The 23,124-nt window shown below is 35.9% G+C and overlaps 1 protein-coding gene and 1 long non-coding RNA gene across 13 annotated transcripts in view; one reads left to right on the forward strand and one right to left on the reverse strand.

The window, feature by feature from the left end:
- The window catches only part of Rabgap1l (RAB GTPase activating protein 1 like), a 750,530-nt gene that overhangs the window by 27,951 nt on the left and 699,455 nt on the right, over window positions 1-23,124 (reverse strand). For 10 of the 12 annotated variants that reach the window (XM_074047408.1, XM_074047407.1, XM_074047406.1 and 7 more), the window contains one exon: window positions 5,860-5,952. In XM_074047408.1, coding sequence (XP_073903509.1) covers window positions 5,860-5,952 — 93 coding nt within the window. Of the gene's footprint in view, window positions 1-5,367; window positions 5,674-5,859; window positions 5,953-23,124 lie in introns of those variants that run through there. The other 2 variants (XM_074047409.1, XM_074047420.1) reach the window with 1 other exon arrangement.
- LOC141413862 (uncharacterized) lies at window positions 5,669-15,264 on the forward strand. Its single transcript, XR_012438824.1, has 5 exons — window positions 5,669-5,993; window positions 6,924-7,024; window positions 7,577-7,734; window positions 8,784-8,940; window positions 12,974-15,264. It is a non-coding gene; the product is annotated as an uncharacterized lncRNA (long non-coding RNA).

Below are 23,124 nucleotides of genomic sequence, written 5' to 3' on the forward strand. Positions count from 1 at the left end.
CTAAAAACAAAATCTTGTCAGTAACAACTGACAGTTGGCAAGCCAGATTGCTTTTCTTTAAGCATTTAAGAAACAACCTTAGATTATGGTTCAGCACAGGGGTCAGCAAACTTTTAATGTAAGTAGCCAGACAGTAAATATTTTCAGCTTTTCAGACTACACATCCATGTTTAAATTACTCAGCTCTGGGGCTGGTGGAGTGGATCAAGTGGTAGAGTGCCTGCCTTGTTAAGTGTGAAGCCCTATACTATTTAAAAGAAAAAAATTAAAGAAGCAAATGGGTTACAGAAAAATTCTGGGAATTTTGAAGATCAACTTTAAACATACTCAGAATTTCTTTATGTGCCTGAAACTTACATACCCTCCCTACCAGTATTAAGTGTAACTGAGTCAGGGGACCAGCATCATCAGAAACTACCTGCTGCTTTTTAGCGACTGCTAGAGCAGCCTGAAAAGGGTTCAAGCTTGCATCTTTCACCAACTTACAACAATAAATTCATTGTTATCCAAGCTGAAAAAGAAACTGTCATTCTTCTGAAATTTATAATTAAGTTATCCCAGGCAGATAGAAATCATCCATGTGTTCATTACTACCAATTGAAAGCACATTATTTCATAAAATATTTCACAAAGCCAGTAATAGTCTCCATTATATAAAAGAAACACAATGCAAGCATATTTTCCTTGGTAAAACAACATTTTTCAAAGATGGATTCACTTAATTTGACTTCTGTGCCTAAGGAAGGGCCTAACACACAGTGCCCCCCCCCCCTTTTATAGATAACAAATTTGGTGTAACTTATACTTATTTGTCAAGTTAAGAAAAAGTGATGCTTTCTCTAAGTCATTTTAATAAATATGTAAAGGTGACAAATAATACAAGTATAGTTCAGCTTGACTTCAACTGTTTTCTTTGTATTATTTCTACTATGTATAAGCTTTAAAAATTACATGTAATGACAATTATTTTACAAAAATTGATATGTGCAAGAAAAATTGTGAACATTTATAGAAATCTTCAGAGGAATCATTTTCTGTTAGAATTACATTTCTGTTTTACTTTTGTAGTGCTGGGGGTTGAATAAACGCAGTGTCTTGTGCATCCTAGCCAAGTCCTCTACCACTGAGCTATATTCTCAGGCCTTGAATTAGAATTTTTTGTTGGCAGTACTGGAGTTTGAAGTCAGGGTCTCACAGTGCTTGGAAGGCAGGTGCTCTATCACTTGAACCACTCTGCTAGTCTTTTAATTAGACTTCGATAAAAAAAAATTTTTTTACTATGTCTGACTAACCTCAAGAAGGAAGTTAAGCATTATAAATTTAATTATACTAACATGGATAAGAAATTATGTATTTATTATACTATCTATGTCTCCAACCCAAGAGAACTTAAGGATTACAGATTCTTTCTAGGATTTTCCCATCCAGAACAGGTTACCTTTATTGTGCTTTGGGATTCACTGAACTTAATTAGCTGTGTCTTTTTAAGGCTTAACCCACATTAGTGCAAGTAGTTCTTTAATTAAACAAGAAAAGCAGATCATTCTCCAAAGGCAGATGAAGGCTACGGTTCTGACAGTATCATCAATTGATTATATAACTAAAAAGTCAACTTTCCCCAGAATGAAAACAAGTCACCACCTTAAGGTAGAAAGTAGTGGTTCTAATTTCTGAAATTAGGGGCTTGCTTACTGATTTTAAAAATGTTCTGAAACTGATATCCATTTCCATGAATGTACGACTTTTTTCAGGAGACTTGCATAAAAATGAAAATGTACTGAATGTATTTTATAGCCATATGTACAGTCCACATTTTACTTAATTTAACTCAATCAATACATTTACAAATCAAAATATTAGAGTAGCTAAAGAATATCACACAAGCCATGCCCAATTTAAGGAGGATAGTAAAAGAGGTTTAGAGTAAATATTCATCATCCAGTGAAGTTTCCCTTTTGTCTTTCAGACTATTGTCATGTTCTTTAACAGAAAAGAATGCAGTCATCATGGGGCTCACTATGTTTTAAGTACAAACTGATGCCAAGACTGGGTAGTGCCAGCAGTATGCATATGTATGTGGTTACCTACTCATAAATGTGGATGTCTCTTATGGGCATATATATGTATTACATAGAAACAACACATTTTATGTACAAATTAATGAGCATTACTGAAAAAAAGCAATGTACCACTCTCTTCTGTTGATATGAGTACACGTAGATTAATGGTCATAAATTAGCTTAGGAGGGCGCCCTCCTATAAGCATGACTTCTATATAGGCACTGCTGTCATGACTTGGGGTTTATGAAAGAAATAAAGTGGACTAGAGGTCAATACTCCTGGAACATTTTGCTTGGGTTTTTTTTTTTTTTTTTGGTGGGAGTGGGGGATGGGGATTAATTTACATACTGTAAAATCATGCTTTGGAAACGAACAATTCAGTGGTTTTAATATATTCACAAAGTTGTGCAACTATCACCACTACCTAATTCCAGAACATTTTCATCATGCTTAGGGTTTTAAAATTTAAATTTGTATCAACACTATTTTTTTTTCTTTTTCTATAGTTTAGGTTGAAGTGCTGGACATAGGGGAGTACAGCGACATATCCTGAGAATGTACACGTTTATGTCATAAAAATATGTACAGAGTACGTGTTTAAATTGACACAGCAGGAAGTATCACTGGTGAGAGCTACCTCTTCGTTGTTCAATCTTGAATTCTAATTCTGACTTTGATGCAACAGACCTTCCAGGTATGCCACTAAGTCTAAGACAGATTCAAACTGAAATACCTCTCGGCAAATCTTATTGTATGACAATTCTGTGTGTTCAAAAAAAAAAAAAATTCTCACAGACTTCTCTCTTGCCTTGTGGCAGACTAAGGGGTAAATGGCTGGCATTTTCCGCAGCAGGGGTTCCAATGGTGGAGAGGGGTTGTTAAATGACCTGGCTCGAGTTCTCACTCAGTGTCCTTGAAGGTCTTCCCCTCATTTTAAAGAGTTTACATAAACCATATTCTCCATCCAAAATTTAGGAATTATAAAGTGCTCCTTCCCAAAAGAAATCTTATTTTTTGACAATACTGAATTCAGAAGATGCTAAAAGTTATTTTCTAACATACTTTTCTACTTTAATTAAGATAATTATGATTAGCTTCTTAAACTATTGATCATCTAAAGAACCAAAACTGTTGATAGTTGGATCTGTATTGCCAATTGCTACCTTGAAAATGTACTTATAATTTGAGGATTATAACTTTGCCAAGTCTATCATCAGGATAGATACCTACACATTATTAAAAGTATAGAAATACCCTATTTTATGAGAGAGAAAAAAGAAATACCCTATTTTAAGTTAGCCAATATATTGACAAGCCATTATAATAATCCAAAAGAAATAGCTATAGAAGGTATCTGATATGTGCAGATAAGAGGCCAAAATGGACTGGGCATGGTTATACAGGTCTGTAATCCCAGAACTCAGGAGGCAGAGGCAGGAGGATTGCAAGTTCCAGACCAGCCTGGGTTAGACAGTGAGAACTTGTCTCAAAGGTGGGGGAGGAAAGCCACAATACTTGAACTTAAAAGTATTATCTGTTTTTAAAACAAAATGAGTTTAATTCTATTTGATCCTTCAATAAAAAGCACACAAATTGAGAATCTTATGTTGTAAGAAGTTTTCAAAAATAATGTTCACATACCTATTTATTTATAGATATCTACTTTGACATAGAAAGGATTTAAGACATAGTAACAGTTTAGTGCCAGCCTGTTTGTGTTTTGTTTTTGAGACAGGGTCTCCCCATGTTGCCCACGCTGGTCTGAAATTCCTGAACTCAAACATTTCCCTACCTTTCCCTTCAAGTAGCTGGGACTACAGGCACTTGCCACCATGCCCAGCACCAGCCTGTTTAAATGTACAAGCTCGGGTTTTCATTTTCTTCTCTTTTATCATAAAGCAATCTTCACAGATTTTATTAATAATGCTGGTAGCATTAAGAGAATTACAATTATACAACAGTAGGAAGACTTCATTTTGGCTTAAGAATATTTTGCTATCACTGCCTTCCAGCCTTTGTAAAGCAGCATGTTATAGAACATACGTTAAAATGAGACTACTGAGAGGATAATGGTAGATGCGCTTCAAGCCCTATCTACGAGCACCTCATATATTAATGGTTATCCACCACAGCTGTGTGGGGATTATTATCAGTTCTCAAATCACTTCCATAAATGGGAAAACACAATACTGACTGATGTTAGATTGCTGGGAAGTAATACCCATGAGAAATATGACAATCATCAATGAAGGACTGGAGGGGCAGACTCAAAGTTATTTTATTCCATAATTTTTTTGGGGGGTGGTGGGGGGGTGGTGAACATTAACTATTTAATTCTTGTAGAACTACAATTACATGAGCACTTGCATCAGTCAGAGTCCAACCAAGAGAGAGAAACCACACAGTAATTTGGACAGGGAAGTTATTAACAGGATTGGCATACAGGGCGATTTGCTAGTCTGAGCTACTGCTCGTCCAACTGAAATAGACTGCCCAATATCACCACAGCTGAGACAGATCTTATTCCAGTAATTCTTGAATAATTTGTATTAGAAGATTTATAATCTACTAATAACCATTTAATGAACACGAACTGTATGCTAAGTACTTAATACACAACATCCTTCAACTGTACAACAATCCATCAAGAAATTGTGTACACTACACACTTTACAGACAAGAAGTATAATAAACTCTTCCAACATGCTTAACAGTAGCATAATGATAAAAATCCTCAAGTAGGCTTCTAGATCCTGTGCCTTCTTTTAGAAAGCTAGGATTTGAACTCAGTCTCTGATTACAAAGTCTACAGACTCCTGCCATTATGCTTCTCTGTACACATCCCATACTATTCAATTCAGCAACAGCTCCAAGATGTACTGTGAAACTATGCTGTCCATGTCCAGTTTTCTGAACACATGGAGGAAACTCTAGTTATGCAAGTGGAAGCCATCCCATTGTGGGGTGATTTTATTAATATAGCCACCATAATACTTTTCTTGGCAAGACAATGATGTGGAGAGGGAGGAGGAACTGATATGCATGTGTATGAGTCTGAAGAATTAAAACATGCTGGAGAGAGAATAATATTTCACTTGAAAAAAGTAAGGTGGAAATCAGTATTTCCCAACATAGCATCATAGGACTCGTGTTTATAATAACCATTGAATAGATCTATCTTTGTGACTAGCACAATTTAAAAAATAGCCACAATAATTTTGGTTCTGAAACTGCATACTGTAGTCAAATGTTAATTATCCATAAAGTTGTTTGTGGAAATAAATGTTGCAACAAACACCATTAATGTGCGTGATATACCTTTGTGATTTTTATTTTTCCTTCCAAGTGAGTTTGTATTTTTAACATTTCTACACACAGAGGTAAGTTTCAAACATCCTTGGGCCAGTCTTGGAAGAGTTCACCTTCTAAGAGTCTTTGTGGAAGTGATCATGCACAGCTAAAACAGTACTTTGCCATTTTCTTTTATTTTTTTCCTCATTTTTGAAAGTAGAAAGCCACTTTCTCTCTTTCTTTCTCCCTCTCTTTCTCTCAGCTTCTTATGAAGATTCCCAGTATAAATGCAACAGCTGCAGTTACCTACAAATATACAAACTGAAAGAAAAGAAATATTATGGTTGGCTACTTGGGAGTCTCCTGAAATGAAGACATACCTGGATAGGTAGCATCATCAGATCTAAATCATGGGGGTGGAACAGAGGGAACTGAACTTGCCATGACTGCTGCTTCAAGGTAAAAAAAAAAAGTATTTTGCTCTGATGGGTACAGTGTTTCCCATACCTTGTATCTATCCATTGGGTCTTCCTGTTGCAGCTGACTCTCTCGCATCGTCTGATATTCTTTTTCATATTTCTTCAGCTTTTTGGTTGGTACCTGCAGAGTGTGGAGAAAAGCATGTTAGAGAAGATCATCGTGTAAGAAAATGTTTTCCAATTAAGTTTCTGGCATTTTAAGGGAGCACCCCAACTCAAGGTTGGGGGGAAGCATTCTAGTAGATTCCAGAGCAGAGCTTAGCAAACTTTTCCTATGAACGTCCAGAGAGTATATATTTTAGGCTTTGTAGGCTATAGTGTCTAGGTCATAAACATCAAACTCTGTTGTAACTGCACAAAGTTGATATGGACTATAACATAAGTAAGTGTAGCTCTGTTCCAACAAAAATTTACATTAAAAAGCCATATTTATCTATCTCTGTTCTAAAATGTTGATGTCCCAACATTTTCTTGTCTGTATAATAAATAGTGCTATTATTAATTTTAACTATCTTTATGTATAATCTGCTCAATCTTCAATCATATTGAAAATGAAGTTATTTTGCAGCCCTAACAAATTAAGCAATAAGCTAATTTATCAAAAAGAAGATTCAAAAAGTTTGATACTGAAACTTGAAGAAATATAAGATCATTCTACTGAATGGAATAACAGAAAATCATCTAAATAATTTATCTATTTATTGCTAAAATTATATCATCCTCCAAAGATTACTCTTTCCCATGAAGACAAGAATTTTTCAGAATCTTAGAATTCTAAAAATAAATACAAAAGCATAGTATACAGGGTCTGAAAGTTCACTACTTACTTATGAACTATGTAACCCCTCAGCAAATAGGTACTTAACCACTCAGTCTCAGTTTGTTCACCTATAAAACAGTAGGCAAACAAATTTCTACTTCATAAAGGGTGTCAGGAGAATTAAGTGATATAACATGGATAGGGTATTTAAAATAATGCCTGACTCATGGAAATTTTGTAGTTAAAAAAATTTTAAGTTCAGTGGGAAAATGATTTTTAAAATTATTCAGTCAAAATTAATGCATTATAACCTCTTCTGTTTCATATTACAGATCAACTCTACTTTCAAAGCTTTTCCTTGGACAATCAAAATGGTGTAATTTTTTTCCTTTGATGGTGCTGGGGATCAACTCCAGGGCCTCATGCATAGTAGGTAAGTACTCCACTATTGAGCTACACCCCCAGCCCTATATGATTCTTTTAAACATTTTAGATCCCAAAGAAAAGAACATGAAATGAAACTTTTTTTTGAGATTAAAAATATGCTCGAGCTGGTGGAATGGCATGCCTACCTAGCAAGTGTGAAGCCCTAAGTTCAAATCCGTGTGTGTGTGTGTGTGTGTGTGTGTGTGTGTATACAAACATGCTATTTTGCTGACTTCTTGAGGAGTCAGTGAAGGCAAGGATGATGTGTCTGTACCCTCAGTATGTGCCATGACATCTATCAAAGGATTTGGTCCATCTTAGGCTCTCCTCAGATTGTTTCTTGTTGAGTTCAAAATATGATATTTAGAAAACATGTATGTATGTGTATGAGAGACAACCAAAGAGAACAGAAAGAACCAAGTATGATTATAATTATTTTATAGTTTTCTGGAAGGAGGATAGTTTCCATTCTCTCAAATCTGGCCAGAGTTTATTAAATAAAAACAAAAGACACCAAGTATCATTCTCTTTCTTTCATCTCTTTGTTATTCCCTTCCAGGAGCACTGTGAAATACTGGAATTATCTGCTTCTGACCACAACTTGGAAGTTCCACAAACTCTGTGCAAACCTGAGAGATGGTGTAAACCATTTGACAACTACATTATGAGATTACTCATTCGGCCGATGGGTATCTCCCCAGTCAAACACTAAGTGAGGTCAGTTCCCAGGGTGTAACTGAATTGCAAAGCCACTGCTGAATCCTGTCATGAAAACACTAATCCTTGATTACTCCATCTCCAGAGACCTTCCACAGCACACTGTTGCCAACTAGAGCACAACAGAAAGAAAAGCACCACCTGCCAACTGTGTTGCTTCATAGATTATTAGATAAACAAAGGACACATGTAAGATCACATGCTAAGGAAACATTTTTCTTGATTTTGATGTTGGCCTTGATTTCCTTTATATATATACACATTAATCATATACTTGGAAGAACAAAAATGGACTCTCAAGATCAAGTAGTAAATCACTGGCACTGAACAGTCCTGTTGTTAAGGAAACAAAGGGGAAAGTCTCGGGGTTTCAAGCAGTGGCACCTGAGCTCTATGAGAACACCTAGGAACAAGGGACGAGGGGAGCAGCTAAAGGTACTGTGAAGGGAGTCTACAGCAGCAGCCATTTTCCCCACCAGATCTGAGGTGTTTCAGTGTTTTTGCAACTGGAATACTGTACCATTGGATATCAGGCTGAGTGTCAGTCCCATGTGAAAGTATTTTCTCCATAATTTTAAAATGGAGCCATTCATCAGTAACTAAATTGCATACTGCAAGCTTGTTCCTAGAGAATTCCTCTAAAACCACATTTTTAAAATTCAAACTATTACTAGAATTATTTTTAACATGGAAAGCAGTGGTTTTTGTTTAAATCAGGCTTGCTATTTATGATAAAAGGTTCATTTCAAAATGAAATTTTTTTAAAAATGGATTAAACACCTTCAATAAACTAATCCTTTTCCATCTGGCTGAGATTCTAGGATGTTTAGCTTCATCTCGTTCAGGGAAACAGAGTAGGTTCCCAGAACAATATGTTGCTAGGAAACCTTCCAAGCTTATTTATCTTGTGCTGTGGGGTGATACCAAGCATCCACCTGTAATTGGCACAATGTAAAAGAGGGGAAGAGCAGAGGAGGAAGAGATAGGAGAGCTGATGCGAACTCAAAACCGTATTTCAAGAATAAATACAAAATTATATTTTATTTTAGGGAATGGAATACTGAAGTTTGAAAATCTCACTGGAGAAAGGAATTAAAAAAACAAAAAGCAAAACAACAACAAAAAAGTCCCTCTTCAGCATGTAGTTGTAATTCAAAGAAGAAAAGTTCACTAAAAATTACTTGAAAGAACTTATATTATCTAAAGGTCAGTATAGCTATTTCTCCCCCTTAATTAAATCAGTTTAATGAAGGTGTGCACCTGAAGAATGTGCTAAGACATCACCACTCCTTTTAAATGTTTATCTAATTTGGGGATCCTGTTCTGCCAACTGCCTTTCCAGCACTTCTTACTTTTCTAAATTCGGGACATGTCTTGAGGAATCCACAACTATTTATGAATCAATTGATAATGAGCACTCAACATCCTGAAATATTATTTATTAAAAACAACCAAACAAGGGCTGGGGTGTGTAGGTCAGTTGGTATAGCACTTGCTTAGTATGTGTGAGACCCTAGGTTCCAACACCACTAAAAATATTAAAAACAAACAGAATAAAAATGGATCAACTCTGGCAAGACAACCCATAATGAGAATAACATCAATCATTCAAATAACCAGCCCAGCCCTGATATGTTGAACTTGAGAACTGTATTTTGCGAAGACAGCATTTTAAGATAGAACAATACTTTGAATAATTCATGATGTAAGATATTTCACACTGTGCTTGGCCCTGACATTTAAACCTGTACCATAAATAACCATTTACATGGAATTAGTGAATTGGAACTGGAGGGACCTTTGGAAACTGCCTATCTGGTGCAATCATTTTCTTTAGGATAAGGAAACTGAACAAATGTGGCTAGAGCTCTGGATAGAGCCAGCTGGTTGCAATGTACCAATCTGAAGTCTAAGTAGTTCTCCATTTGTGGCCTGCACTCCACTCCTTCCTGGGATTGGGCATCACCAGGTGAAATGTTTCCCAAACTTTACTTATTTAAATACTACTTTCATTATTTTTGTTACATCCATACATGATTTACTTGCTAATTTTTCTTTCAATAAACTTTTTAAAAAACAGCTTTATTTTATACAAATTTGAAAGCAGGGTCAATACAGAACAATGGTCTCACAAAGATGTCTTCAGTCCAATCCCCAGAACCTGTGAATATGTTGCCTTACACAGCAAAATGGATTTTGCAGATGTGATTAAATTTAAGGACCTAGAGATTGGAAAATTATTTCAGATTACTGGATGAGCCCAATGAAATTATGTAAGTCATGAAAAGAGAAGAACATTTCTGACTTCACTCAGAGTAAGGTATGAATACTACAGAAGAGCCAAAGAAACCTAATGTTGTTGGCTTGCAGACAGAAGCAGAGTACCTTCAGTAAGAGAATGTGGGCAGCTTCCACGAGCTGGAAAAGACAAGGAAATGAATTCCTCCAAGAACCTCCAGAAAGGAAAGTGACTCTAACAATAAATTCAATTTAGCCCAGAGAGATCTATGTCATTCTTCCTACCTACAAAACTATAAAGTAACACATTTATGTTAGCCACTTAAGCTTGTAGTTATTTGTTATGGTAACAACAGAAAACTGAAACAACGTATTACAAGTAACTACTATTAATTGAGGTATTAAAATTTACAAACAAAACTCCGAAGTTTTAACACTTTGGCTGAAAGCAACTTTAAAAACTCCCCTGGCCTTCATTTCACTGAGTGTAAATATGTCAATACAAAATACACTGTAAACTGTTAAGTGTAATGTTATAAATACCAGGATACCAAACTATGGTATGGTATGCAAAAGATAACAAACCACTTTGCCCTAGTAAATGTGCAGACTCATGTGGTCATTTTCTGCTTTCTTTCTCGTATTACTAGTGGCAACTGGCTATGAAATTTGTTAAGTTGCCTAGTTCTTCCTAAGGATCTGAATAATATACACCAGTATTTTCATTATGGTTTTATTTCATTCCAGTTTAAAAATGCCTGTTCAGAACCTCTAAAATGATTTCATAACCAGCATTTTGAAGGATACAGAACTAAATCAAACGGGCTTTTCATCTATTTCCTTGATGATAACACCCAGTAGATTATAATTTTCTATCAGTGGAGAAGCTTTTTTAATACCATTCCTGGTACCAATACGGCCACCTGCCATTTATTGATGAGAGTAAGCCTTATTCAGCTATTATCAGGAAACAATAAAGAAAAGAGTCTAATAAAGTTTAAGGCAAAGGGAGTGGAAGGGAAATGATGAGGAAATGTTAAATAGTGACTTTCAATACCAGCAAAGGAAGCATAGCAATTATTCATTTTCCAGGTTAATTATGTCTTACGCTTTCTTCATGTTAATTATGCTGGCCTCCTTTAGAGACATGGGAGAGAAAGACTGCAAAAGAATATAGGTTGAATAACCCTTATAGGAAATGCTTGGGATCAGAATTATTTTGGATTTTGCAATATTTGCAAATACATAATGAGACATCTTAGGTATGGAACCTAACTAAGCCCCACCTAAAATTAATTTATGTTACATATGTAACTTATACACATAACTGGAAGATGATTTTATACAATATTTTTAGTGCATCTGTGTTGTGACTGAGATCTGTCATATGGAGTCAGGGGCATTTTCCACTTCTATGTCCATGTTCAAAAAGTTTCAGATTTTAGAGTATTTCAAATTTAAGATTTTCAGATTAGGGGTACTCAACCTGTACACCAACCTTCTTCATTCTCCTTGTTCTCTTTTTGCTTCTTATTTAAAGTGAGAAACCTAAAAAGGTTTTAGGTTTCCTGATTAGCAAATGTAATCTTTGTATGTTTAGGAGGCCAAGTGCTTTTCAACACTATACATTTTAAACTTTGGGAAGTTACTAATAGGATAATAGGACTCTTAAGTAACCAATCTGGAATGCACCTACTATGTTAATTTAAGGAAAACATATATAGAAAGGAGAGAAATGACACAATATAGTATACATATACATGATTTTTGACTCACACAAGTTTTATGGAATAGGTTATCAATTTTATGAAAAAATGATGTTTGAACATAAGTAATGGTCTTTAAACACTAGTAAGGACTACTAGTGTTTTTTAGGTAAGGTGCTGTTGACCTTTGGGTGGGATAGCTTTTGGCTGCCTACATTCTACTCACCATTTCCGAGTCCCTGGCATCCCTGGTCCCTTTTACCATTTCACCTAGTAAATGCCTTCAGTGCCCTCTGGACATTGTGACAATTAAGACATCCACCCACCTTTCCAAACTGGGGATAGATGTTAGGGGCTTGAAGGCTTGAGGGCTAACTGCTCAACAAAGGCTCTGTAAATTACTGAGCTAATCTGTCAATAAACAAAGGAAGAGGCCTGGACCAGCAAGCAAGGTTTTCAATATGGTATTGGTATTTTGATGTCTGCTTCCCTTTGCTATTTTTCATCAGCAGTATTTGGCATTAAGAAAAGTACGGGGTTATTTCATGTCAAAAAAATTTAACATTTCACAGTGACAACTTAGAAAAATCTGTTTAATTCTCCTTAACAACTCTATGAGCCAAGTTATTCAGAATTTACAAATAAGAAAACTACAGACAGGCAATTTGCTCAATGTAAACGGAGTCGGAAAAAGGATCCTGATAGTCATCCTCCAGAGGCTGCATGCATAAACTATTTTGTTCTACTGTCTGGGACCAGAGAATTAAGGCAATGCTACTCAAGAAGCTGACAGTCTACAAAAAGTGACAGATATATGTCTAATTACTGTATAGTTTCATAAGTGCAATAACAATGGTCACAAAAGGTATAAGGGTGATCAAGAGGAAGTTTGTGGGGTAAAGGGCAGTGAGGGAAGAACACCTCAACAAGGAGAATTTTCATTTTGACTGGTTAAGGCAAGCAAGCTTCCCTGTCCTATTAGAAAATACAGCGTTTCCCCTGTGTTCAAAATTCATATTGGGCCAGTTACTCATTAAGAGCTATTTTGGGGTTAAGGAATCTGCTTCTCTGTTTAGAAATAAAAGATAAAAAAGTATTGATGGATACAAATGATGGTAAAGTAAATCTCTGTTTATTAGTAAGTAAGTCAGCAAATAAATAAATAAAAGGCTAGTATTACTCAGGTTAATATTTTCCAAAGTAAATATTTCCAGTAGTCATGAGTCTAATTATCTAAAAAATTAATATAATAGGCCAAAGGAACTAACCATTATGTACTGCTCTTTTTCACCCAGATAATTCCAAAGGATAAATATAAATTACTCCATTAAGCATGTTAATTATTGGATGAAGCAAAAATAGATGTGAAGTACAATGTCACACTCCTCAGAAACTTAGGGGGACCTAAGGCTGTCACAGTGACATCTACAAGAATCTGTCAAGATCTGGACATGAAGTAGATCAGTGGTAACTCAAGTTGTACACAGTCTACAACAGTTATAAGAGACTTGGGAAAAAATCGAATGGACTCAAGAGAAGGCATCTAAGGAGACATTTCCTTCTTACCTCCTACATTTTTTACCTCATATTTTTTAAGTATCTATATTTGTGCCTATTTTATTATAATGCAGGTACATAATACATTATAAAATGAATATATATACATTTGAGGTATGGGCTTAAATGACTTTTGCTGACAGGCATGCACAAGTAAAAGAGTTTGGAGACAACCCTCTGCTCCAGCATACTAGACTTCTTTTAATTTCTGTAATACATCGTGCTCCTCCCTGACTCAGACTTCTGCCCAGTTGGATGCAGCATGTTCAATGTAAGATTCTGAATCAAAAGGTCTTGAGATATGGTCAGGCACCTCTATTTTTACAAAGCTTCCCAGGCAATTCTGATATATAGTCCATTAGAGAACCACTGCAGTAAAACACTGAGTGCCAGGATGGGAGGAGTCAGAACAGACTAGAGAACTGATTGATGTATTGGCCTAAAACTATAAGCACCAGTTTCTAAGGGAATATCCATTCTGAGTGAGTTTTAATCCACCAATTTATAAATAAATGTTAGAAGAGAATAAATTTGTAAGGTTAGAAAGGACTGATAATTTTTGGTTTTCCAAATATTTTTAAGAATCTTTTTATATGAACATTTTGGATATAAGGACAAAAAATCTAATTTTAAGGAAAAGGAAAGCATACTCCAGAACAGTTATTTGAACATCACAAATTCTCTTCCATACTGTGTGTAGGGTAGTTTAAGAGTTAAACACGTTTGCATTTGAAACTTTGTCAAATACTAGCTGTATAATTTTATAAGCAATTCACTTAAGCCTCTTCCTCAGAACTTCAATTTTTTTTGTTGTTTTTTTGGTCTTGTCAATATTGGGGTTTGAACTCAGGGCCTTGCACTTGCTAGGCAGGCATCCTACCTCTAAAGCCACACCCCCAACCCATTTTAGTCATTTTTTCAGATAGGACCTCATGTCTTTGCCTGGGGATGCCTAGGGTCCTCCTAAATAGGCCTCCAGTGTAGCTCAGATACCAGATATGTGCTTCCATGCCCGGCTTCTTGGTTGAGGTGTGATCTTGCTAACTTTTTGCCTTAGATGGCCTCTAATCATAATCGTCCAGATCTGTGCCTCCTGAGTAGCTAGGATTACAGGTGTGTACCATCACACCCAGTCCCAGCCTACTTCTTGTGTTTTGTACTAGAGTAACATACTACTACTATCATGGATATCTCCTTTTATTAAGCACATAACACATGCCACCACACTGGGCTAAGCACTCTACATAAATTTTAAGCCTCACATAGATAAGTTGGGTGTTATACCCATTTATATATTGAGTAAGCTGCAAAAGACTAAGTATCGTGGACAGGCACTATAGACAGACCCACCAGGCCTTTTTGATATGAAAGCAAAAGCCTTAAATGCAGTATGTTACCATCATCTATAGTGCCTGCCATCTAGCCAGCACACAAGTTCTCAAGCTCAGGACCTTCGTAAGTCTTATCGTAGCCTGTTGGAGCTAATTGATCTATCCACTAAACTCAAAAATGGAGATATTTTTACACCTGACGAGAAGACAGTGATCCTCATAGTTGTCATAATGTACCTGACAAAAAACAAACAAACAAACACCAAAATCAAACAAGTCCACTCTGATTTTGCAGGGGCAAACTAGAAAAAAGAAGAAAGTCAAATAGTCTGTGGGGTAGAAAACTCATGAATTTAATTCTGGGTGAAGCCTGCTTAAAATTCCTTAAAGTCTTAAGAGGTAGCACACATTGAAAGGATATATTTTCTTTCTCTCATATCCTTATGAAAAAAAAGCTTTGAGGGCATAAACCACGGAGATTTATAGCTTAAAGCCAATTACCTTATAGTATAGGAAGCAGTCAATACTTAGGGAATATTTTTCAAGGCCTACATGCTCTTGAAAATGCCCTTCTTTGTGTGTTATTTCCTATACTTTTTTATTGCTTCCTGTTCCCACTACCTCTCATACTGATTTATACAAATAATGCTAGGGTTCTTTCCTTCAACAGTTGTTGTGGGATAATAAATATTCCTTCTAGTGGCTTTGAAATATCTTTTTGGATTCTTTGTGCTTAAAGGAGAGGGATAAAAAGACATTTAGCCTGTTTTTCTTTTAAGCAATAAAAATTCTTCTGTTCTCCATATTGGTTAACTTTAATTTGGGGCAAAAGTATGAAAATTCTGATTCTTTTTCTCTTGGCAAAATTAAGAAACAATAATATCTCACATTAGTATACTATGTTGGATATTTTTGTTTCTTTTTTGGAGTAGTACTCAAAAGCTACAGTAATATCTCAAGTAAAATTCCATTTCTAAGTGAGTTTTGGGTTCAAAATTTATCAATTAAATTTTTTATTACAGTGTTTAGAGAGTAACAGAATGACTACCACATGCCAGAAATTAAGATTATAAAATGGAATGCACTGCATTAAGTCTGGTTACATGTTGAATGGTATTGTTCTGATTCCCAGGTCTGGATTAATAAAATATAGTTCCAGAACTGGGCTATAGAAAGCCGATACAGTTGGGCATTCAACATGAGTTAATTAAGCTTATTTAAAACCCAATAATGAGACAGGAGAGAAAAGACTGGGAGCCGAGTAGGATACTGCTATTATCATTGAATGCTACACTCATTGTAACAGTGTTTTTTTTGTTTTTTAACCACAGGATGCCAAGAAACCTGAAGCAGTACATTTATGTCCGTTGTTATTGGCAATTAGATCAAGAATAAATATATCTCTTGCTAAAAATATCCATAGTAGGCAGAAGGCTATAGTCATGCTATAAGAAATTTAATTTGAGACTAATGTATAAGACAATGTATGTAAATCTGTCTCTAGAGAGATTTAACTTTACTATGCCAGACTACCTGAGGAGGATAAATAGTTGAAAAGAAAGAGAAACAGACATCTACTATTTACTGTATCCACCTACCTATTACGACAGCAGGTGAAACTGGTTAAAGTCATCGCCAGGAGCATTAAACTGCAAGATGATTTCATTGCCATTTTTATACATCAACTTTTTGACGTGGGAAGAAAAACTGACCCAACAACTACATTTTAAAAATACCTATTTATTCACTCATTCAATAAGTATTTATTTACTATTTCTGATGGAAGGAAGCATAGTCAGATCCTGGAACAAATCTACAGTCTGTTCTCTCAAGGAGTTTACAGTATGGCAGGAAGAAAGTCTTTATGGAAATCATCACACAGTTTGAATGAATACTGTCCTCTAAAGGAGAAGTAAAGGTAGAGGCTCTGATTTTGAATGTTTCTCAGGAATGACAGTGAAGCTGAGCTCTAATAAATTAGCTAGTGCAGAGCAGGGAAGAAAGAGTGCTCCAGGCATAGGGAATGATGAGCATAGGATGAAAGAGAAAAACCAGCTACAGAATTTCCAAAATGAAAATCAAGGTCTCTTGTTAAAAACTGAGAGCTTCAGGATAGTATGATGGACCATAAAAAACAAGTGTGGAGCCTATGGATTACACAGATCACAAACTCACGAGGCCAAGGTCTTAGAGCACGGGGGTAGGAATTGCTGGCTGAGGCTGAAGAGGCCTGAGAGGTACACAGGCACCAGTCTCAGGCACAGGACCTCCCAGGACCATCTCCATAGAGGGCCTGCTGGTGTCTCCATCACAGTTCCTACAAACAGGGCAGGGAGGTTGAAGAAGAGAAGTGGAGGGGTGTGAATTCAAGTATGATATATTTGATACATTGGAAGAACCTTTGTAAATGCTACAATGTACCCCCATCCAGGGACAACAATAAAAAAAAAAGAAGAAAAGAATTTTACATGTAATTCATGTAGGGGCAAAAGACCTTATACAGTATTTCTAACCAGTCTAATTCAAAATTATTTCTGACATCCTTTATGGTAACTAGAAAACCTTTTGGTGTAGATTTAAAGGTAACTAGGTTAAATTTACAGTTGTTATCTCCTACTAGATCTTTCCAATGCCAACCAACTACTCCTAAACCCATATTGAAGTGCTATCCCTATCCCATATTAGGGTGCTCCTTTATTTTTTTTGCAGTGTTGGGTCTTGAACTCAGGGCCTACACCTTGAACCACTTCACCAATCCTTTTTTGTGTTGGGTATTTTCATGTAAATTATGGACAATATTATAGAGAGGTGGACTGTGAAAGGTATAAGATGAGAAATACCTTATTATTGCTCATTTCTTTCCTTATTCCTAAAGGAAACTTCTGAAGGTAAAGACATGGAGCTAAAAAAGTATAGGCCTACTAACTATGCTACTTGGTTTGCCTGAGTGAGGAGCTAGATGACTTGGCATAAGGCACATGCAGAACAGACTAGAAAGAGTACACAGATTGTAGCCTGTCTAGGTTGCTGTCACTTAGTGAAAGCATGAACCTATTCTGGAAGTTAGTTCAGTGACCATTATTTTCTGAAATACTATTACTAATAGTAATTACAATAATAACAATAACAGGTATGTGGTCCTAACAGATGTTTGCATCCATTCTGGATATGAGAAACAATTTCGAATGTTAAAGAACCTAAAAATTACTAGGTATTTTTTGATTGTTTTAGTAGCTTATAGGACTTATACAACAGAATATCTGACATTAGAACTCCTTTTTAAAATAAAGCCTTGGGGGGTGGGAGAGGTGGCCCAAACAATGTATACACATGTGAGTATTAAATGTAAAAATAAGAAAATAAAAAATAAATATGATAAAATAAAATAAAGCCTTGTTAGCTAGGCACCAATGGCTCATACCTGTAATCCTTCCTACTCAGGAGGCAGAGATCAGGAGGATCATGGTTTGAAGCCAGCTTGGGCAAATGAGACCCTATCTTGAAAAACCCCATCACATGGAACTGGAAAACATCATCTTAAGTGAAGTTAGCCAGATCCAGAAGGGCAAAAGCCTTATGTTTTCCTTCATATGTGAAATATAGACCTAATACAAATACAGTAGTATTATGAAAAACAGGTCATGCAAAGGGGAGGTCACATATGAGAAAGGGAGGGTAAAGGAAAGAAGTTAAGAAGGTGAATATGGTTGATGTACTCTCTCTACAAGAATGAATGTAGAATTTTTAAATCTGTTGAAGCCACTATAGAAAGGGGACTAAGGCAGAAAGAAGTTAAAATAGAGGAGATGAACCAATTCGGGTAATATATGTATACATGGAAATGTCACAAGGAAACTCCCTGTGTAGCAATCTTAAGCAAAAATGTCATTTTTTTTTTTCATTTACAAAAGCTGAGAACAGGAGGGTGGAACAGATCCTGCCTGGGGGAAGGGTGGTACCAGTAGGAGGAGGGGGAGGGAGGAGGTGGGGAAAGGGCATGGGAGGGCAAATATAGTGCAAATACTGTGCACACATGCATGTAAATGGAAAAATGATACCTGTTGAAACTGTTCCAGGAATGGGGGGAGGGGGTGAATTCAAATGATGTATTTGACATACTGTAGAACATTTGTAAGTGTCACAATGTACCAGTACAACAATAAAAGGAAAATGAAAAACCCCATCACCAAAAAAAGGGCTGGCAGAGTGGCTCAAGGCATAGGCCCTGAGTTCATAACCCTAGTACTGCAAAAAATAAAGAAATAAAAATTTAAAAAAGAAAAGAAAAGAAAGTAAATTAGAGTAATGTTAAGAAATCACTAATGTTTAAAAATGGAGCAGAAGGACTGGGGATGTAGTTCAGTGGTAGAACACTGGTACACATGAGGCCCTAGGTTCAATCCCCAGTAGTACAAATAAATAAATAAAATAAAATGGGACCATAAAAGAATAAAACTGCTTTTAAGGAGGTTAACTGAGAAATGGTACATATGCTAAACTTGAGGGGAAGATAAAGAAAAAGAAAAAGGTAATGACAGTAGAAATGGAAAAGAAGGAACCAATAAAAGAGAGGTTTTTAAAGTGCGACTTCCTTGGCATTTTAGTTAGGTCACATGATCCCCCACCTCCTGAACTTCTTTAGAATTAATCTATCCTGTGCACTTAGCAAGTATATATGGCTGTGACAGGGTATGAATTTTTGTAAACTAACTGGGATGTCTTAAAGAAAAAAATCCTTACTCAAACTTGGTATCTACTTTAACCTAACACAAAGCTGAATACACTGTAGGTACCTAACACAGATTTATTCAGGCAAGTATATCCTAAATGTCTCATAGTTGGAAGGTACTTTGTTAATTACTTAGAGTAGTAGAATAGAAGAGGCACACAAAGACTATGTTCACATATTTTCTTTGAGTATGGGTATTAGAGAAGATATGTGATGACACAGAGCTGGTAAGTGGAGACACAAAGAAATCTGCTTAACATAGGATATTTTTGTTACCTAAATGAGAAAACTGTGATAACCAATTAAAATGACAGTTTTCTCTGATATGTTTGACAAAGCCAATAATTACCTTTGCTCTGTGGAGCATAAGAATGAGACTGAGGAGAGATTTTTATGCTATGCAATCAGAATGTTCCTTAATTTAAAGCTTATTTCTTTAATTGTGGAGGAAACAAACACAAAGAGAAAGTAAAAATAGTATGCATGCTAAATTCTTAACACATGAAGAATAAATATATATCTAATAATAGCAAGGCTACATCTCAAAAAAGCAGGAGAATTCTCATTTTGGTAAAAAGTTATTATCAAACAGCTCTCTAAAAAACTGAACACAATATTCAATCATTTTTACGTGATCTACATTTATATATGTAGATCAAATGAGAATATATTTTAAATTATGCTTTCCACACAGTAAAGGAAAGGCCGTTGAGGTCAGCTTATTTTGTGTGCTTCTTTAAGGTACATAATACTGCATGCAGCAGTGTACACATGAATGACTGCTCTCCAAAGTTGGGGCGAAGTGACATTTACCTTCCCATTTCTATGGAAACTGTAGGAGGGAAGAAAAAGGGAAAGTATGAGGAAATGTGTATTTCAGCCCTCACTTCCCTTCCACCCACCCAGCCCTCATTTCCATGGGAACCAAAGTTGAAAGACCGCACCAGCAGCTGTAAGTAAAAGCTCACTCTCACAGATTGCAGCTGTTTGAATGTCAGCTTAGTGCTGCAAATGACAGTTTATAGCTGCTGTTAAATTTTTTAAATGATGTTTTCCCTAATAAATTCCCACTGTAATAATTTACTAGGGGAAACTAACTATGTAACTAGTATTATTAAGATCATCTGAGGTCTAGCCTGTTGCTATCTTTCATGATGGCAATATCATGTGTAATTTTCAAAGGAATGCCTGTAGCAGGAGATGCAGTGAAAGGAGAGTACAGTTATCAACCTACTCTGATGTTACCAATTGCTTCCAAATGGAGGATGTGGAAAAAGTACTGAGAAACTAAACTGAGAGTGGATGGGGGGGGCACTAATTTAATTAATACTAAATACTATTTAATTATATCTTATTATAAGAAAATATGCAAAAATTGCCAGCAACACCCAGCGTTGGAACACTGAACTTTGGCAAGAGATCTAGACTTAAGCTTTTGGAGTTCTATAAAAATACAGTACTGCTACCCAAAATACCTTGGTACCTGAGTTTGCATAGTAAAGTATACTTACATTTCTTTAGTTATTGTAATTGAAAAGGACAAACCAGAACTTGCTAAAGATTATCTATATTTCCACTAAACATCCAAAGACTGTAGAAGACATATATAAAATGACTTGTAGTAGAAATCTGTTATAAGTTTTTAGCTCAAATACAAATATCCTCATTGATAATCTGAAATAAATGCCATCATTTGAATCATATAGGAAAGTTGAAAAAGAAAAAAAATTCTTTTTGTTTTACATAACGTCCATAACTCAATTTTTATCTCTCAGGTATTTTTCACTCTTTTTGGAGAGGTTGCTATCCCAAATTGTTCACTTTAGCGTGGCTTCTACTCACACATGCCTCAAGCAAATATAAAATCTATTGAATTTCTAATATAATTCAATAGAATGGTGTCAAGAGCATAACAAGATAAGGAAGAAGTATTCTAATAGACCTTTGGGCGTCTAACCACACTTTTTATTCTTACCGTAATCTCCAAGGTGAAATTTCCAAGACAAGAATATGAGAATAAATGATGGAGAAGCTCTGAATTAGGATATCTGCTTTTCATTGATGCTGGAAGTAAAGCCTAATTTTGTTTATTTAAAGAGCATATATTAAGGACCTATTTATCAACTAGCACCAGATACTGACAATACTAACATTTATGAAGACCAAGTTTCTAATTGCTAAGTATTTATTTTTTTTACATAAGGTATTGCTATTTTCAAATTATTCCTATTAAAAAAATATGGGAGCTCTTACGTCCCATTCCTCATTACCTCAGACACTGATGAACATGAAAGCTGTTCTGAGACTTTTTTGGAGATGTCATTTATAATGTAACACATAACTTAAGCTATAAAATGCAGATTTGAAAAAAAGAAAGTTACTTCTTAGAACCTAGGGTAAGTCTAGAAACACAGGACCTAATTAACTGGTTTATTGTGACTCTCTCTTAGTCTCAGTAAAGTTTCTTCTTTCTCTTTTCATGATCAAATTTTTACTGGCTGCTTCTTCTCAAGGAAACACCGGAGCCCAGGCATAGGAGGCCTAGTCAGGCAGCCCCAATTCTTTGGGGTTTCTGGCGGCAAGGCTAAAGACAAGCAGTGGATCCCATCACAAAGCTGGGCTGCCTGGCCAATGACATGAAGATCAAGACCTTTCAGGAGATTTATCTTTTCTCCTTACCCATCAAAGGAATCTGAGATTACTGACATTTTCCTGGGAGCATCCCTCAAGGATTAAGATCATAGCAGTGCAAAACACTTGAGCAGGCCAAGAGACTAGGTTCAATGCATTTGTAGCCATTGGGGAGTACGATGGTCAGGTTCGTCGGGATATTAAGTGTTCTAACAAGGTAGCCACTGCCATCTGAGGGGCCACCATCTTGGCCAAGCTCTCTATTGTCCCTATGCAGAGAGGCTACTGGGAGAACAGGATTGGCAAGCCCATAATGTCCCTTGCAAGGTGACACGAAGCTATAGTTCTGTGCTGGTGTTCCTTATCCTTGTCCACAGAGACACTGAAATTATCTCTGTGTCCAAGAAATTGCTGCTGATGGTGGGTATTGATAAGTGGCATTATGTTGGGCAGGAACTGTACTACCACCCTGGGCAACTTTACCAAGACCACCTTTGATGCCATTTCTGAGACCTTCAACTGCTTGACCCCTCAACCTCTATAAAGAGACCATGTTCACCAAGTCTCCCTATCAGGAATTGTGAAAACCTACACAAGAGTCTAGGCAAAGAGGACTCAGACTCCACTATACAGTTTTTATACAAAAATATAAAATGAATTATAAACCAAAAAAAAGGTTTTTTACTTAGTTTTTTAGAAGCACTATGTTGTCTCTATGAAGTACGCAGTAACATAGATTATTAACATAGGTGGAAACTACTGTGAAATTTGCAAAGTCAAAGAATGCTTCTATTTAATCTAAGCTGCTTTTTTATTGCTAAAAGCCATCATTTCTTTGGAATTCATGTTCTCATCAATTATACTTTCACTAGTGTCTAGCTTCCATTTTGGAGATTTTTCCACTCAGAAACAAAGTTAATTTACATCTAGATGCTGAAAAGGTAACTGGGTTCATCAAGACTTACTCCTTGCCCTCGTAATTATAGAATCACAAAATTTTCCACTTCATGTTTTTAAGAAAATCTCACAAAAATGTTGAAATCATTAATGATTAATTTATGAATTTAAAAATTTGCATTAGAATTTTCAGAATTCTAAGTCTTTCATATTTTCATTTTCAATGTTAATGATTTCCTGAGAGATGTTTTAGGAGCTTGTTTATAAGTGTAAATGCATAGGGATCAGACAAAATCAAGCC

Source organism: Castor canadensis, chromosome 11 (assembly GCF_047511655.1).
Source record: "Castor canadensis chromosome 11, mCasCan1.hap1v2, whole genome shotgun sequence".
In the NCBI taxonomy this organism is placed as follows: domain Eukaryota; kingdom Metazoa; phylum Chordata; class Mammalia; order Rodentia; family Castoridae; genus Castor; species Castor canadensis.